This window comes from Coffea arabica, chromosome 10c, assembly GCF_036785885.1.
Source record: "Coffea arabica cultivar ET-39 chromosome 10c, Coffea Arabica ET-39 HiFi, whole genome shotgun sequence".
Taxonomy (NCBI): domain Eukaryota; kingdom Viridiplantae; phylum Streptophyta; class Magnoliopsida; order Gentianales; family Rubiaceae; genus Coffea; species Coffea arabica.
Window position 1 is genome coordinate 12,041,462 of NC_092329.1, and position 18,457 is coordinate 12,059,918.

An 18,457-nucleotide genomic window follows, 5' to 3' on the forward strand; every position below is an offset into this window, starting at 1 on the left:
AGCGAATCACTATCGAATCGGATGAATACACTACGCATTCATATAAATTTAAAATAAATCATATATAGTAGAAGACAAGATTTAAACTCTTGATCTCTCACTCTACAAAGGCTTAAAAGTCTCTCTTATGAGTGATTAGGGATGAGCAACTCCAAAATTTACTAAATTTGAAATAAATTTCGAAACTTGAATTCGGTTATTTATAATTTGATTGATAATTTAGAAATCCCAAAGTATAGATAATCGAATTAAGATTAAATATGGCCGTGGATTTTTTCAATTCGAAGATACAAGTATAAATTAATATAGGTTCTAGGAATTAAAGATCTTGGATTCAATTATCCTTTTTCCATCCCCATTTCTTAAATCTTAAATCTCACCCCTCCCATCCGTTGAAACATATATATATATATAGATGTATATGTAGATGTATCTATGTATATATATGTGTAGATGTATGTATGTGTTCATGTATATGTGTCGCTCCTCTATATATTACTTAACTCTCTCTCTCTCTCTCTCTCTCTCTCTCAACCATATTAGTCAGTGGCCACTATCCTTTCACTCTCTCATACCTCAATCAGACCTCTATCTCCTTACTTTTCACTCATCAAACACTGGGAGCATCATTTCTTACAGCAATTAGCATGAGAGGAGCTTCTAATAAACGTTTTGCCATTTGTGGGATTTGATTGTAATTTGACCAAAGTATAGGGCACATTTTGTAATTTGGTTAAATCTCAAGGAAAGTAGATGTAATTAACCTGTTTCAAAAGTACATCCTTAACAAATCGTAGATTTGATATCCAAACACCTTTTTATCTTAACATGTGAATCCAAAAAATTCCTATTGTTGGAGGTAGGATCCGACTCGTTGGCGTAATTGTCAAGTTGCAAGTGTTTGACTTGTTAATGTAAATTTATTGTGAAAATCATATGGTTTGTTTTGTTACAATAATTTGCAAAAAAAAAAAAAGAAATGAATATTGTTCATCTTGCAACATAAATACAATCACCAACTACCTTTTTATATCACATTCATCACATCACAAAGATTGCTACACTATTCTTTCAAATAATTTTTTTAAAACTAATCTCCTATCCAAATACATCCTATAGTGTTTAAGCTCTAAAAAGTCGAAACCTTTCATTTTTTTTTCTTTTTTTTCACCATAAAATAGCATTCATGTTTAGTTTAGAATAGTTCCAAAACTTTTGTTAAAGGTAATTACTACAAAATTCTTCTATGGATATGAGAATTTTATAAAATGCAAAAAAGAAACGTAGACGATAGAGTGGAGTATGTAAAATTTGAATAGGGCAATGTGTAGTTAACAAAGAAAATTTACAATATTGCAAGGAAGCAAATATGTTGCATTAAAAATATTAGTAAGTTTTAAGTTTATTATGTAAATTTCTAAAACCCCTAAATTGTAGTTCTATAAACGGTTAAATCCAAAACACTCCTTGTGGTAGTAGGTCATATATATTTTATTTATTCATTCTTTATAATTTTTCCTTTTCTTTATTCTGAAATGCCATCCTTTTCCTTTTTTATATATTTCTTTATGAATTAATGTTCTAAATACTGACAATATATACACTTTCACCATTGAATGTATACTGCATAATCTGAATTTGAATTAAAAATCTAAAATTTACATATATGTCATGCATCCAATCATTGTGTATATATACTATCAGTGTATATAAGATTAAATCTTTCTTTATTTCCTTTTCATTCTCTTCTTCTTCTTCCTCATCACTCCCGCCATCCGAGTTGTCATCTTTGCTATTGCTACAAACTCTACCTCTCACCACTCTCACCACCACTGTTGCAAGTTCCAGCCACCTTCCTCCTCTTCCCCTTGTCACCCTTCCTTTCTCTCTCTCCTTCTTCTTTTTTCTCGCCCAGCCACGACCTCGATTTCTCCTCCTCTTTTTCTCTCCTCCTTCTACCATCTTTTTCTTGATCTGCCTTCTCCTCCCTTTTTTTTATGGAAATGATAGGAAATATATTGATTTCAAAAACAAACTATACAAACTTGAGCAAAGACCTATCACGAACTTTACAATTATGTCGTTTGACACAGGAGACTTAGATATTCCTCATCTTGCACTAATGTAGTAGCATACTTGCTAATTCTTCTCCCGAATCTATTATACTGGTTTTCAACCAAGCTGAAAGAGCAGTTCATAAACAAAGCTTTGAGCATGTGAATGTCTTCCAATTGAGCAAAAAGTCTGATGTCTTGTGACTTGTGAGTTCGCAGCATTCGTAACAACTGAGCGGATGAAACTAGCAGATTAACATCTGGCCAAGGCATTTGTCTGATTTTGCACAATGATAATTTGAGCGCAGCAGTATAATCCAGTAAAACGTCACTTGTACTTCTGTCTTGCATGGCCCATGCAGTGTGCACATTGTTGTCTTTTGTTGCCACTATGTCAATGCCAACAATTTTGCTTTCCTTCAGCTGGCTCACCTCCACTTCAATTGTCATCTTGTTGTTGTGTATAATGTGACACGGTCCCTCTTCATCACTAGCTGATGTTTCCTGGCTGCTCACCCGCTTCTCTCTACTTGTCACTTCAGTGTACTCTATCCATTCTAGATGAGCTTTCTGTACAATGTCATAAGGATTCCTGCACTTGTTGTTAAAGACCTTCTCATTTCTCGCTTTCCACAATTGCCAGAGAATGTTCACAATGAGAGCTTGGTGCTAGTGACCTTCATTTCTGCTTGTTGCTTCCATTAGTCCACTCCACCATTTGTTGAAATTGCCTCTACTGTCAGCAATGCCATCCCACTACACTGGTGCGAACTTCCATACCTCCTTTGCTGGATTGCAAAAGAAAAACAAGTGTTCTATATATGGTTTCCTCTCCTGCGCCACATACTTGGCAAATTGGTTCCCCTATTCTAGTTCTGTAGTATATGAGCTCGTTCACTGGTAGAGCTTGGTTCAGACATTTCCAAAGAAAGGTCTTGTGTTTACCCTTAATGTCCATTCTCCACATTTTGCTCCAATCTTTCTCGTTCTGTCCATTAAAGCTGGTTTCCCCTTGCCCTCTAGCTACTCCCCTTCCAATATTAGTAGTTTTCTCCTCCCCTTCCAACATCTTGTAAGCTGACTTCACAGTGTAGTTTCCATTGTTGCTTGCTATCCAGTAACTGCTATCTGCCCTTCCTGCCACACTTATTGGGATTTTGAGGATTTCTTCAGCATCTTTGCCATTGAAAGTACTGAAAATCAGTGGTCTATTCCACTTGAAGTTTGTTATCAGTTCTTTCACTTTTTTTAGGCAGCAGCTTTGGGGTTTAGGAGTAGTAGGTGTCCCTCCTTTGTTATTTGGGAGCCAACGATCTTTCCAAATGTTGGTACTGCTACCATCCCCAATTTTCCTCTAAATTCCTTTCCCTACTTCATCTCTAACACTGGCCATACTCTTCCAAACCCATGAAGCAGTTGGGCTCACCTTACACTGGAATAATGATCTGTCTGGAAAGTACTTCGCTTTCATAATTTTGCTTAGCAATAAATTTGGGCATGTTACCATTCTCCAGAGTTGCTTGCCAAGGAGAGCTTTATTAAAATTTTACAGGTCCCTGAATCCCATTCCCCCTCTGCCTTTGTTCTTTGTAAGTTTTGACCAGGAACACCAATGCATCTTCTTTTTTCCCTTGTCTTCTCCCCACCAGTACCTTGCCATCATAGCACTAATATCTTTACAGAGTTTTCCTGGAAGTTTGAAACAGGACATGGCGTATGTAGGCAAGGCCATTGTGATGGCTTTCAGTAGCACTTTCTTCCCTTCATTGCTGAGCATTTTGTTTTTCCAGCTTGCCATCCTTTGTTGGCAATTATTTCTGATAAAACCAAACAACTGCTTCTTTGTCCTTGTAATGACCATAGGTAGTCCAAGATATTTACCTTCGTTTACCATTTGGACATTTCCTAACTTTTTGCACACAGCAACATTCTCCCCCTCCGGTGTGTTCTTACTGAAGAACATGAATGATTTGTCATAGTTTACCATCTAACCAAAGCCTTTTTCATATTTGGCTAGAATGTTCATGAGCTCCTCAGCTTGATCTGGGCTTGCTTTGCAAAAACTAAAGTATCATCAGCAAAGAACAAATGTGATATTGATGGGCCTCTTCTACTGATACTAATACCTGACATCAGTTTGCTTACCTCGGCTCTTTGCAGCAGGTTTGATAAGAGCAGATTAAAAACAAATAGGGGGACAGAGGATCCCCTTGTCTTATATCTCTCTTGGGAGTGACATAGCCTTTCTGATCACCATTAATCTTGAACGAGTATGAGACAGTTGATACGTATTTCCATATCTAGTTTATCCATCTCTCTGAGAATCCCATTTTCTGCATAATTGCACCTAAGAATTTCCACTCAACCCTATCATAGGCTTTTGCCATGTCAAGTTTTAATGCCATACACCTTACTGAACCTTGTCTTTTGTTTTTCAGATAATGGAGATATTCATGGGACACAATGACATTATCTAATATTTGTCTCCCTAGAACAAAAGCTGCCTGGTTCTTGCTTATACAACAGTCCAGAACATGTTTAAGTCTGTTGGCAAGCACTTTGGAAATGATTTTATACAACACATTGCAAAGACTTATGGGTCTGTACTGTTTAAGATTGATTGGCATCTCAACTTTGGGAATCAAAGAGACAACCGTGTGATTAAGAGACTTTAGCATGAAACCTGAGTGGAAAAAACTCTGGATAGCTGGAACAACATCAGACCTGATAACCCTCCAGAATTTTTGGAAAAATAGAGGTGTCATCCCATCAGGCCCAGGGGCTTTGTTGGGATTCATAGAAAAAAGTGCAGGCTTAATCTCAATCTCAGTGACAGTTCTAGTCAAATTTGTATTCATTTGATCAGAAATTGTGTTTGGTATTCCCCTCAGGATATCCTCAACGCCTTCAGTGCCCTGACTATCAAAGAGTTGTTGGTAGTAGCTAGCCACTTCCTCTCCTAGTTCCTTCTCACTTGAAGTCCATGATCCATCATCTCTTTGTACATTAACCATCCTATTCCTTTTCATTCTACCTTTGAGACTAGCATGGAAAAACTGTGAATTTTTGTCCCCCTCCTTCAACCAAGTAACTCTAGATTTTTGAGACCAGTACATTTCCTCATTAGAGTAAGCTCTCTTAAGTTGCGTCTTAAGGTCATCCATAGCTCCTCTGTGAAACTCAGTTGACTCTCTAAGCCTCTCCATGTCTGCCTTGATTCTGTTAATCTCTTTCCTAGAGTTATGTTGAAAACTATTTTTCCACTTCAGAAGAGCCACTCTACAATTAGAAATCTTTCTAGTGACTTGGTACATTCTTGATCTTCCACTTCTAATTTCCAAGCTTCCTCAATCACTTGTGTAATCCCTTCTTGCTGTATCCATTTTTTGTCAAAAATGAACTTTTTCCTTCTTTTGGCCTGTTTAGGTTCAGTATCAACCATAATCATACTATGATCTGAGCTGTAATTGTCGACATGTTTGCACCTTGTTTTGTCAAAAATCTGGAACCAGGTATGAGTACAAAGCATTCTATCCAGCCTTTGTTTAATTTCTCCTTCATTTTCCCAGTTATTACACCAAGTCCAAGGATTTCCATCAAAACCTATATCGATCAGCTCATTATCAGCAATGAATTGCTTAAAATCTCTAAAGGTCCACTCCTCTCTTCTTCTTTCTCCCCATTTCTCTTCATTGGACACTATATCATTAAAATCTCCTGCAACTATCCACCTTCGTCCCCATAGTCTTTTCCTTTCATTCAACACTTTCCACTGATTCTTCTTAGTTGTCGCATCACAACTTGCATATATACCAATCAGCCACCAGTTGGTATGTTGACTGTGGTCCACTATATGAGCCTCAATGGTGAACACTATCTTATGTATTTCTGTAATTTTCACTTCCTGTTTCCACAAAAGGGCCATCCTCCCAAACCTATTCATAGACTCTACAACCGCACTATGATCAAAATTCAACCTTTTCCTAACAGTCTCCATATACTTGTCCCTATTCTTAGTTTCACACAAGAAAACAACACTTGGGGAGAGGAGGTTGCAAGCCTTCCTCAGCTGGGAAATTGTCAAGGGGCTCCCTGCACCTTGGCAATTCCACACCAGCACTCTCATTGTCCACTTGGGAATCCATTAAGGCTGGTCCCCTTCCCACCTTCAGCAATCTCTAACCGTATTTCCAAGGACTGATCCATCTTATTCCTTTTTAAATTCAAGCACTCACCTTCAGCTTCTTCCATTTCAGTATCCTCTTGATACGATTTCCTCTTTCCTCTAGTCTCTATTTTACTGACATTTCCATCTGTTTCACCTAAAGGAGTCCTCTTCCTGCTCAGAGGCTTAAGTTGTCTTCTAATCCTAGTGTTCATCTTCTAGATAGCCACCTGTTTCCTCTCCTGTATCTCACTTTCTACCTGCAGCATTTCTTCCATCCCTACATCCCCCTCATCCACAGTTACAACATTTGTTGCCCCGCTTCTCCTCTCTCTCTCAATGTTATATTGATCTCCTGACCTCATATCCTGTCCTTCAGTGATGCTATTTGTCTCCTTGTCTTGTACCTCAACAGGTGCTGAAACTCGCGGATTTCTGCTTGTCCCCTCTAAACTATCCTACTGGCTCATTATACTTGGAATTGCTTGGGCCTCCCTTTCTTGTACTTCTATCACCTTGGTTGGCACCTCTTTTCTCATAACCCTTTGTTCATAGCCTCTCTTCATGCCATTCTCCAAACCCTGAGGGTCCTCACTTCCTCCTTTTCGCACCAGTTCCCCAACCTTAAAACCCTACAGCACCTCATCTTGTTTTCCTCTACTTATGGTCTGTTCAGCCTGTGGAATTCCTTTATTCCAGTTACCTCTTAGCCAGGGTCCGTATTGGTTATCTGATAGTCCTCTCCCTGTGGTAGAAGAAGTTTTACAATTTCTCTCACTATGTCCAACTATACCACACCCATAACAGAAGTTCGGGCAGTAGTCATACTTGAAACTAATCCATTTCCCTACTCCACTAAGCTTTACTACTGATCCTCTCACCAGTGGACGAGAAATATCTACGATCACCAACATCTTTAAGTGCCTCCCTTCCTTTCCTCCCGTTTGGGATATTATAACCTCCTTCACTTCTGGAAAAATGGATCCAATTTTCCACCCAACCTCTTTCGAGATCCGATGTATAGGAAGATTCCACACCTATATCCACGAAGAAGCCAACTTAAAAGCACCATTGTCCCCCTCTATCCCATTATACCACCTTCTGAGGATCAATATTTGGCTATCTACTATCCAAGGTCCTCCATTCAGAATCCTCTCTCTATCAGTAGGACTCGGAATGATAAACTGAAACAAGTTAGGTCCTAACTCCATAACAGTCAACCCACGAGGACAGTCCCAAGCCAGGCTTACAAAATTTTTCAACCACACAAAGTTAATCATCTTCTCCCCTATCACTCTTCCTACCAGACTCAACTGGCACTCCTGAATACCCGTGTTAGCATCTCCCAGTTCAAGAGCTGTACCTCCTAACTCTTGCTCAGAGAGTGCGAATCTCTGCATTATAGAAGCTAGATCCTCTGCCATCGACACTTTACCTTCCAGGAAAATACCAAACACAACTTTTGATTTTGAAAGCAAAGCTAACCAAGAGCTGATCCCACCAAGCAAGAGAAAAGTCTGACCTTTACTGACCAAAAAGGACTACTACTCCTAAGACTTACACAAGCAGAAAATAAGACCTACAGCCACCAGAGGAAAAAAACGAAGAAGAAATAAAAGACAAAAACATGATCGAACAAAGTTCAGCAAGGAGATGTTAACCCTTTACCTGTCAAAGCTAATAAGACGGTCGAGTGGAAAGACTCAGTTTTTTGTTGCACCCATGCAGGTATGAGCTCTGTTTTCGTTACCAGTATGCTCTTCATTTGTCAGCCATAAATGATGTTGGTAGTTAAGTGGTTTTAGACAAAAAGTGCAGATTTGTCGCCGGTCCCTACATAATCTGATTTTGTTGGTAGCAAGGCATTTGGGAATTCAATGTCTCGAGTATGTGAGCTTTTGAAAACTTTTGAAACTGTTTGACCTTTCAGACATAAACTCCCACACCCAGGAAAAAGAAAGCACAACTCCCAAGAGAGAGAAAGGAGACTCCCAAGAGAGAGACCATCTGCCTTCTCCTCCCTCTTTCCATCTTTTCCCGTTGCACCCCCCTTCCTCACGACTAGATATGGTGATCTAAAAGCGAAGAAGAGGGGAACAATAAGCAAAGGAGGAGAGAGTAAGGGAAAGGGGGATCAGGGAAGAGGAGGAGGAAGGGTAGGTGGCACGGGGAAGAGGAAAGTGGTGGTAGAGCATGCAAAATCCATCGCTCTACATTTTATTTTCCTATCAAAAGTTTACTCAAATTAGGACTGGAACATGGTTATGACAAACGCACGATAGATTTTTATACAATTGGAGTTTTTTATGCTAATTGAGAAAATCTAATTTTAAAATCATGTTTGTATGTGGTGCTAGTGCTATTGATTAGTGATGGAGATGGTGATGAAAATGGTAGTGATAGGTGGTAGACATGATGGCTTGGTGTTTAGAAAACGTTACTACTATCCGGTGTTGATGCAAGATAGAAGGAGAAACAAAAAAAAAAGGGGGGGGAGGGGGGAGGGGATGAACAATCACAAGAGTGAATTAAAAAAAAGTGATGAAAAAATGAAAAAATTACAAAGGGATAAAAAATTTATTAATTTGGATAAAAGATTGTGTTTTTTAGTTGCGTGCACGTCACTTGCAAGCAACTTAACTAGTAATAGGTTAATTTTCAGATCAGTTTGAATCACGATGGGGTTTTATGGGTCTTTTTGAAAAATAGGGAGGTTTCCCAAATTTTGACGATATCATAACGGGTTTTCTGAATTTTACCCTTGTATAAATCATAAAACCTTCATCATAATAGTATTTTTTTTTAAAAGAAAACCCTCAAAAAAAATCCATTGACGCGTATGCAAATACATGAACTTAATACTTACCCAAAAAAAAAAAAGTACATGAACTTAATATTATTTTTTCTTTTGCATGCGTAGTACATTTTTATATTTCTTGCTCTTCCTAATAATCTTCGAGAGGTCGTACCCACTTGATTAATTTATTCATTTGACGTTCTCTTCGTAATAAATCCCCTCCTTGGTTGTTTTAGCGCATGCTATTGTTGTTTTCGGAAGATCTGCTTTTTATTATAATGGGTGGGTGAGTTATTCCTGCAGAATGACGAACAAAGCACGTGGCATGTGCTAAACAAATTTTTCCGACTGCATTTGTAAGAACAGAATGCCTGAAGCTAATTATGAAGTGCCAAAGCCACTTAATTGTTAGATTTTTTTTTTATTTTCTTTAAGTAGACAAGGAGTGGTTGATGCCCAAAACATAGAGGTTCTAGATTCTAATCCTCCAATCTTTTTCTCGTTTCTTAAATTCCATTCTTCTCTTATTAGGAAAAAAAAAGGTACAAAATGAGAGGAATTTTTAAAAATAAAGAGAAGAAAACTTAAATTCAAAACCTCTAATATTTGGAACTGGATTTTGACTACTAAACTAAAACTTGCTCGACCACCACTTAATTGTTGGATATCTAGCTATGAAAGCACAAAATCTAATCTGGCCATTCTAAGTCTCTAACATGTTTTACCCACAATATAGACATCCATTAAATCCCTTCTTTTTCTTTCTTCTTCTTTCACACAGTTTCCATGCACATTCTTTCTAACACACCTTTCCGAAGCTAGCGTCTGGTTCTTCGCGGCTTCAACTAAACCATGTTTGTTAACAAATGTTAACTTAGTTAATAAAGATGAGCCACTTTCTCACAAAAGATCATATGTTAAATTCTATTGTCATCGATATTTAATCTTCTGGGGGCACATCTTGCCTATGACAGTGGCTGACTGAAGTCGAAACCATCTAAACTTTTTTCTTATTTTCTATCAAAAAACAAAAAAAAAGAAAAAAAGAAAAAGAAGACACACGCTAGACCATATTTTCCATCACTAACGGCAGTGATTTTGGTGTCATCATCAAACTTTTAAATTAACCTGGTTTGTAAACCCTCACCACCCACTTACTCTTTTGTCGGACTTCAACTTGGTACGTAAGTCATTGTCTTGTAGCTATTGCATCCTCGTTACATGCCAACAAAAAAAATTGACTACTTACAGTCCTACACTTCGATAGGAGAAATGTCCATAGAATAGATGGAAGCATTATTAATTTTCAAATTTTTCTTTACTATACACTAAGTTAAAACCACTAGACTAACTAATAATCGACGAAATAACCATGGATGTGCTGATTAGTTAATTTAGTGGCTAATTTATGATGAATAATTGTTTGATGATCAAAAGTCAATGCAAACAATAGTTTAACACTATTTAGCCTTTTTGCCCCTCCAATTTTTATGAAATACAAGATGCTCATTGAAAGATAAGTTAAGTAACTAATTTCCTCGGCATGCAATAGTTTGGGGGGAGAAAAAAGTAGCATGCAAGAGGCCCACGTCCCCTTTCCTTACCTACGTCCCGACAAAGTTAAATTAAAAAGGATCTCATCTTGCTAACTCCAAGTCGCCCATTACGAATGGTAATCTACCCATATTTTGGAGGAAATTGGCACCTAGGCTTCCGTGGTCGACTCGCAAAACTTGAGGTACCTTTCATGCTGATTGACAAAAACAAAAATGGGAATCTTATATAAACAATTCAATGATATATACAAGTTCAAGCAAAAAGATTCCCCTTAAGGGGAAAGATGAAGTTTGCCCTAAACCATATTTAGAAATACGCCGCGGTTCAGGTTTCACCATGACCAGTCTCGACTTACCAAAGCATATCGTACCCTCATACAACCCTCATACAAGTTGGGGAAGCAGTGTATGCACCGTATGCAGTTTGCTCTCTTTACTGGAGGAAAAAGCTTATAATTGTCCGTTGCTCGTCGTGACGGGCTGCAGGCTCATCTATTGCTGTCATGATCAGCAGCTGCACAAACAGCTTGAGTTTAGCACAAGCTGCCACACAATTTGCCAGCGCTGTCTTAGAAAAATCTTACAATCTGTACTGTCATCCGCTATCTGTACACCTTTTTGCAAGGTAGACATGGTTAGGGCAACTTCAGGTATTACTTGCTTGATTATAAACATAGGATTTTGCAAAATATGCAAAAGCAGCTAATGCAATAGCACTAAGTCCAGCAAGCAGGAAGTAAAAGTAATCAAGGTGTGCCTTATTTAAGTTGTCAGAGAACCAACTCTCATGTCCATGCCTGCTTGTGGCTTTCTGAAGTACAGAAATGAGAATGCTGCTTAGAAAGCTTCCTATGCCCAAGATACTGAGGTATAGAGCGAAACCAGTACTTTTCAGTCCACTAGGCACTTGATCATAGAAAAATTCTTGCATACCAACTATAGCAAATACTTCAGAAACTCCCAGAACTAAATATTGAGGTGTCAACCAAAACACACTCATAGGAATCGTAGCCTTTGGTTTATCATCCAATCCATATTCCTGAGCAGTTTGAAGGCGCTTTGTCTCGACTAGAGCAGCTATAACCATAGAAAGTAATGAGAGAAATATTCCAGTTCCAATCCGTTGCAGCAATGTTATACCTGAAGGTCTAGTGGTTATAGATCTTGCAATAGGAACCAAAATACGGTCATAGATTGCGATAAACACAACTATAGAAAGGCTGATGAAAGATTCTAGTGAAGCAGCTGGTACTTCAAAGCTTGGACCAATAGATCTGTCCATTGTAACTCCTTGCTTGGTAAACAATGTGGATGACTGTGCATATACAATTCCATACACCAAACATGTGGCCCAAATCGGAAATAGCCTCAGAATTGCCTTTGCCTCTTCAACCTCACCAATGCTACAAAGGTTTCTCTCTTCCTCTGGACCATCAGGTACAAGCAGTGCTTTGTTCAGAAACCTATAACGATTGCATTAAACAAAAAAAAATAACTTAAACATTTAAAGGAAGAGAATTTGGTTTCAGATTTCTGATCATAAACATCAACAATACACTGCATGAGGTTTGACAAGCAAGAAGTCAATCAAGCAAGTTCTCACAACATTTAAATTTCAACTGATTCATTATTTTATTAAGTGGAAATTATCTTACCCATGTTGCCATTACTAATCTTTTGAAACCAGGAGAACTTAACAAAATACATTAAGCATATCGAAAAAGTCATTAGAACTCAATAGCACCAAACTTCCAAGAAGCGAAAGATCAAGAAACTTTATCTCATGTAGCAGCATAGGTAAAGAAAATTTCTCGGTATTCAAAAGTAAAGAACAAGAATTTCTCACTTAAATTCTTGAGAACCTTGGCAAGGCAGAAAGCCCTGAGACTTTTCTTGCATTGATGATGCTGAAGAGGTGGTTATCCAATTCCTAGCTGCTTTCAGAAATACACGACCAATGCTCACAAAGGGGCTCATCTCAGCACTGTTCACCTGAAACCTGTAGGTAGTAGTCCCAAGCAAGAACAGGATTAATGCGAAACACATGATGAAGCAGGGAATTCCAAATCCAAGGCCCCAACTAAGGTTATCTTGAATATAGGTCAAAATCACCAATGCAACAGTGATAGCCCCACAGCTAGCAGAAAACAACCAGTTGAAAAACGAACTTTTAGCTTTGCTCTCTTTGGGATCTCGTCCATCAAATTGGTCAGCTCCAAAAGCTTGTACACAAGGCTTATGCCCTCCTTGGGCTACTGCTATTAGATACAATGCAAAAATGAAGAAGATAACTTGGAACTCGGAAGGAGAACATGTCGTAACTTTTGCTGCATTTTGACACTCAGATGACTTGACAGAGGTAAAAAATGTTGAAAGAGTCAAGAAGCCAAGTCCCTGTTATTCACAGCAATGCAAGGCTTAACAAATTGTAATAATAATGTAAGCTTTTTGTTGCAGGATTATTGACCACTTTAGTTGTCTAAGTAAAAAGTCTGGAACCAGGAGTGTAAGTTCTCTCCTGAACTATTATCTACTTCCTTTAGTAATAATTAACCACTGAATCTAATCTCATTCTCATAATTTAAACATAGCTAGGTCTCACTGTTGTGAAACATAAACTATTGTACTACCAGATGCAGAGGATTATTGTATCCAAAATATATTAAATTTTTAACAACAACTAAAGGAACTATAGACGAGCTAAAGCAAAGCAGTAGTAATCTATAATGATTTCTTTGTTCTTTTAAGCTTCTTTCTGGTATAATGATAGCTTCCTAGAACAAAGAGTAACTGATCCAGTGTTCCTATTTACTACCAACATGTTTATATTCTTGTGTGACAGCTTTCCCCATAAACATCGGAGGAAAGCTTAGGCATAAACTCACGCACCTTCTCTTTTAAGAGATTTGACTTTTAGCTTAATCCACAAATTAGTGGTCATCAAGAATACCAGCTAATTGCTCGTATAATTGCCGTATTTTGCTCAAGGAGCAAAACAAGATACAAAAGGAAAAAAAGAATGCAAACAAAGCAACAAGTATTGGATGGAGGATTCCTTAAATTCCACAAGAATAATCACAATTTCATTTTCTTTTCAGCCCTAACACTGAGCTCATGATATGAACTACATAGCAAGTTCATCGATGATCAAATCAAGCTTGACCAGTGGCTAGTTAACTAACTAATCGCACGGAGCTAGGATGAGATTTAGCATTGATCAACTTGTCTAGCTCAACTCATGATATCAAAACCTTAACAAACCTTGTCCTTTTTCATGGACGCATCTTGCCAACTTAATTTAGTATAACTTTTTCCTTTGTAAATCATTATTTAACCCAAAAAAAAAATTTCAACGCCTACTTGTCACTTTCCGGGCCTCTTCTAGATGGAGCTTCATTCACATATGGATAATATCAAATTATCAACAGACTAGTAACTAGTAAACAAAGACACCCTTAATTTAATTCAATTACAACTCTAGTATCGAAGTAGTACCAAAGGTAAAGCACAAAGTACAAGTAGTAATTACTGACCAGGATATAGAGCAAGGAAGAGATTAAAATGGTGCGATATCGACCGAGAAATGAGTCGGCCACAAAAGCACCCAAGAGCGGCAACATCTGCGCCGTGCCGGACCAAGCATTCACGCTCTCCGCCGCCGTAGCTGTGGACTGGCCGAGTGGCCCCGTCAAGTAACTGATCAAATTCACGCTTATTCCATAATAAACAAACCTCTCTGCCATCTCCACACCTGCAATAAAGACAACAAATCAAATTTGGGTGATCGATTTTTATTTTGCTTCAAATTTTACCAGCTCTGAATTTGAAAGTATAACGATGGTTTTGGCTTCCTACATATGATGAAAGATGCCGATTTCCAACGACCGGATTTGGACCGCTTGATAGGGCGGCCTTTATAGTCGACGTTTCCATCCACGACGTCGTCCAGTAACGCAGTTTCAATGGCGTCGGAAATGTTGGCCTCCGTGGCGGGAGATCCAGCCATGTTCCTAGCACCGTCACTTGCGGGTTACGTGGGAGAGATTTTGTTTTTTTTTTTTTTGGTTTTTAATCTACTGTTGGTCTTAATTATTTTCCTAAGAGAATTGCAATTTTGGTCCCTAATTTTTGGTTTGTGTGCTAAACTGGTCTTTAAAGTTTTGATCAAAATAAATCTAGTCCCCAAAGTTTCTTGTTGTAAACAAATTTTAGACAACTAATGTCAAATTCAATTTAAAATTAGTCAAAAGTTTCTTCCAAAAAAAAAAGTTAGTCAACAATTTTGACTTTACATTTTTAGTCCCCTAAGTTTCTTGTTTTAAACAAATTTAAGACAACTAACGTCAAATTCAATTTAATGTTAGTCAAAAGTTTCTTCCAAAAAAAAAAAGTTAGTCAAAATTTTTGACTTTACATTTTTTGTCCCCAAGGGGTTTTAAGATGAATTGAAATATGTGGTTCCTTAAGTTTCTAGTAGTCATAATTAGGGGTTTTAAGATGAATTGAAATATGTATTCCTAAATCCCCACAAAATCTTATGAAAACATATTATATGAAAATAAGTGTTTAATCTATTTGATGAATAAGTTACAATTGAATGATAATATAAGGGTAATATATAAAATAAATTTACTCAAAGAAAAGAAGATTCTAATTTTAATGTGGGATCATTTCAAAATCCTCCTTTGAGGTTTCTAATAATTTCACTAAGTACTCTTAAGCTTTGAAAATTATCATTTACTTCCCTACTTTTGACTTTTTGTAACATTACCAACTCATGTCAATATAAAATATTATAAAACTCATTTTTGGATAGAGAACATGTTTTCAATCCAAAAGTGTCCTTTGTTGTCCTACTTTTTTTCTCAAAATTAAAAGTATAGTAAGAAAAGCTTGAGACAAATTGAGTGAATGCGCAATTTTAGTGGAATACAATATAATGGTAGGTGCTTTACGGTCTAAATAATTTATTTTATTAACTACAAAGTGTTTACAGTCAACTTGAGGAGCTTTTCAAATTGTTAGAGTTTCTACAAACTAGAAAAAAATTTTAAAATTGTGTTCATAAACTCATTTGTTATGTTTTCAAAGATTGAAAGAAGTTACTCTTTTATCGAAAAAGTGTTTTTGAATTTCTAAATTTAATACTTATTGTGCCAACTATTGGCATGAAAAGTGTTAAAATGTTTTTAAATCTTGTTAACACCTACAATTCTTAACTACAAAACCATATCGAAGAAGTTTTTAAAAGTTTAAAGAATTAACTAGATTTGTTATAAAAACAAAAAAGGTGCACAAGAAAAGGGCAATATTGGTGACTGGTGAGTACATATTCTCCATCCAAAAATGAGTTTTTAATAATATATTTAAAATAGGTTTATAATATTTGAAAAAGTTGAAAATATGGGAGGCAAGTGATACTTTTTAAAGTTCAACGGTGCTAATTGATATTGTCACAAATCTCAAGGGAGGTTTCTGAAATTATACCTTTTAATGTAAAAGTTTATTATCATCACTATTACACAAATTCTTGCATGACTTGTTAGACATTGGTCTCAAATTGTTGCAGTTAGGGGTTGTAATAATAAAATGTAGCCAAGGTAAGTACCAATATGAAACAGCTTTAGGAACTTTTGAATTTTTTTTGGTTTATTGTTGTCTTCCTACCTATTAAAAATCTAACATTTCAATACTAAAGTTTTAAAATTTATTTTTAATTTTCTGTACCTTGATAATTATGGCTAATTCATATAATTTTACAAAATACTGACTTCATTTCAAATTCAATTTACAACCTAGTGAATACAAAAATAAAAAGGATCAACATAATATATTTTTACAGAATATATTCTTCATATTCTAAAGATATATTTAATTAAGTTTTTTAATTATCACTAAAAGTGAAAAATGATAGAACTTATAATTAGCTAATTATTTAATATTATACCAAATGTAAAACTAAATATGCAAAAGAAAGGAAGTATATGACAAATTAGTTGCATAAATAAATGCAATAAAAATAAAAAAGAAAAAATGTTTAATTGGAATTCCTATTGCCCATTCAAATAATTTTAGTCTAATTGGCATCTCACTTCATTCTAAAAATCTCAATATAACTATTTAAATTTTATGAGACTATAGTGACTCAAATTCCGAACATTAGGGATTGAAAGTGCAAAATCAAAGTTGTTGACTAACGTAATTAGACTTTAAGTGTTAGTCAATGTTGAATTTTCGCCATTGTCCTAAATATGCCTAATATCAAAAACTTTGGGGGACTAGAATTGTTTTGTCTAAAACATTGATTATTAGATTGACACATAGACTAAATATTAAGGACTAAAACTACAGTTTTATTTTCCTAGTAGTTGACTCATTAGAGTTACTGCTACATGTGCAACGAGTCAAGTTGAGTCGATTTTTGATCCAATCAAATCGAGTCGAATCTCAATTTAGTTTTATCAAACTCGAACTCGAGTTCGACTCAAATTCGAATAGAGTTCAAGGTTAAAAAATAAAATAATAATTTTTTTAACAAATAATAAAATATTATGAATATATATATAATTTTATTAATTAAATTATATATATATATATATATATATATATATATATATATATATATATATATAATCAAGTCGACTCACGCACTAACGAGTTAAGTATTTTTGGCCTCGAGTTCAAGCTCGATTTGGTCGGCTCGAGTTCAACTCGAGCTTTGGCTGGAGTTGCTCGCGAGGACTTCGATTCATTTGCAACCTAAATAGTTACACATTAAACGCACAATATTGTAAGTGTTTTTTTTAATCATGATTTAGCGTGTACTAATCCTAGTTAGTAAAAACTCGTATTATGCTCATATAATACATATTTATGTGTATAATTCAAAAAAATTGTCTTTCATACCTTTTAAAAATACTCCAAAAAATATTTGTATTTTTCAACTAATCTTATAAAACACGTAATAAAGTTTTGACGTATTATACTACATGAACTATTTGAGCAAGGATAATGCCAACTTTCCAAATTATATACAAAATAAGAATGACATATATCTATATATATATATATATATATATATATACATCTTGATTTTTATAGACACATACATACGAAAATAATAAGGTGATAAAATCTTAATAAATTTAACGTCTCATATATAAAAAGAAGAGTTAAAATTGGTGTAAATGTAGCATAATTTCTAAACACTATGTTACTTTTACGTGTATCTTTAATTCCATAACTTTCACATATACATGCACGATTCAAAGTATGAATTTAGAAATGTAATTTTGCTGAATTCGTATTTTTTGTGAGAAACATTTAATTATACTTTTGGAAAAAAAATTCGTATAATATGCATATGTATAATATCCCATATCATACCCGTCCTTTATTTTACTAACTATGCTATAACTTAGGTTAATGCACAGTTTTTTTTATTAGTCTTTGAACTTGGTAATTATAAATGATCCATGAAAAAGATAATAAAAGTATTCTTACCTTTTAATTATGATTTATTTTTGAAAATTAGTATATTTTGTTTTATCACGGATGAATCTTCTGACTATAGCAATGTTAGTGATGATGTAACAATTAAAATTTACCGACTAAAGTCACTCCATATAAATGAAAAATAAATTATATTAAGATCTAATGGACTAGGCTCCTTTCCATTGCCTTGGAAAAGAATTTCTCTCCATTACTCCCTAATAAAATTATATTAAAAAAAGCACCTTTTGCAATAAATTTCATCACATTTTTTAGTTACATATAAAATTTTGTGTGAAATTAACTGAGTTTTGCCCTCTAATTAATCATTACAAAATTTGTTATAATTTTAATTTATTTTTAACCGTTCAAATGTTTCATGTAAATTGAATGT

At 35.6% G+C, this 18,457-nt stretch overlaps 2 protein-coding genes across 3 annotated transcripts; both read right to left on the minus strand.

Annotated features, from left to right (window-relative positions):
* Positions 1–5,319: 5,319 nt before the first annotated feature.
* On the minus strand, positions 5,320–6,180 carry LOC140015783 (uncharacterized). The gene has a single exon (XM_072068601.1). It carries the CDS (start codon positions 6,178–6,180, stop codon positions 5,320–5,322), a length of 861 nt encoding a protein of 286 aa, XP_071924702.1.
* A 4,590-nt stretch (positions 6,181–10,770) lies between these two features.
* LOC113713403 (protein NRT1/ PTR FAMILY 5.10) lies at positions 10,771–14,616 on the minus strand. Of its 2 annotated transcripts, none has more exons than XM_027237123.2 (4): positions 14,428–14,616; positions 14,106–14,323; positions 12,419–12,966; positions 10,771–12,035 (listed from the first exon to the last, which is right to left on the minus strand). In XM_027237123.2, exons 1-4 carry the CDS (start codon positions 14,576–14,578, stop codon positions 11,219–11,221), a joined length of 1,734 nt encoding a protein of 577 aa, XP_027092924.1. In that variant the 5' UTR covers positions 14,579–14,616; the 3' UTR covers positions 10,771–11,218. The 2 variants fall into 2 exon arrangements, with proteins under 2 accessions (XP_027092924.1, XP_027092925.1); XM_027237124.2 differs by having other exon boundaries at positions 12,419–12,827; positions 14,428–14,566.
* Between the last annotated feature and the right edge of the window lie 3,841 nt (positions 14,617–18,457).

Coding starts and splice junctions, on each gene's coding strand:
- LOC140015783 (XM_072068601.1), bottom strand. CDS start 6,180: ATGAGAGTGCTGGTGTGGAATTGCCAAGGTGCAGGGAGCCCCTTGACA.
- LOC113713403 (XM_027237123.2), bottom strand. CDS start 14,578: ATGGCTGGATCTCCCGCCACGGAGGCCAACATTTCCGACGCCATTGAA. Junction 14,324..14,427: donor ATCGGCATCTTTCATCATAT/GTAGGAAGCCAA, acceptor TCTTTATTGCAG/GTGTGGAGATGGCAGAGAGG. Junction 12,036..12,418: donor CAAGGTTCTCAAGAATTTAA/GTGAGAAATTCT, acceptor CAATCGTTATAG/GTTTCTGAACAAAGCACTGC.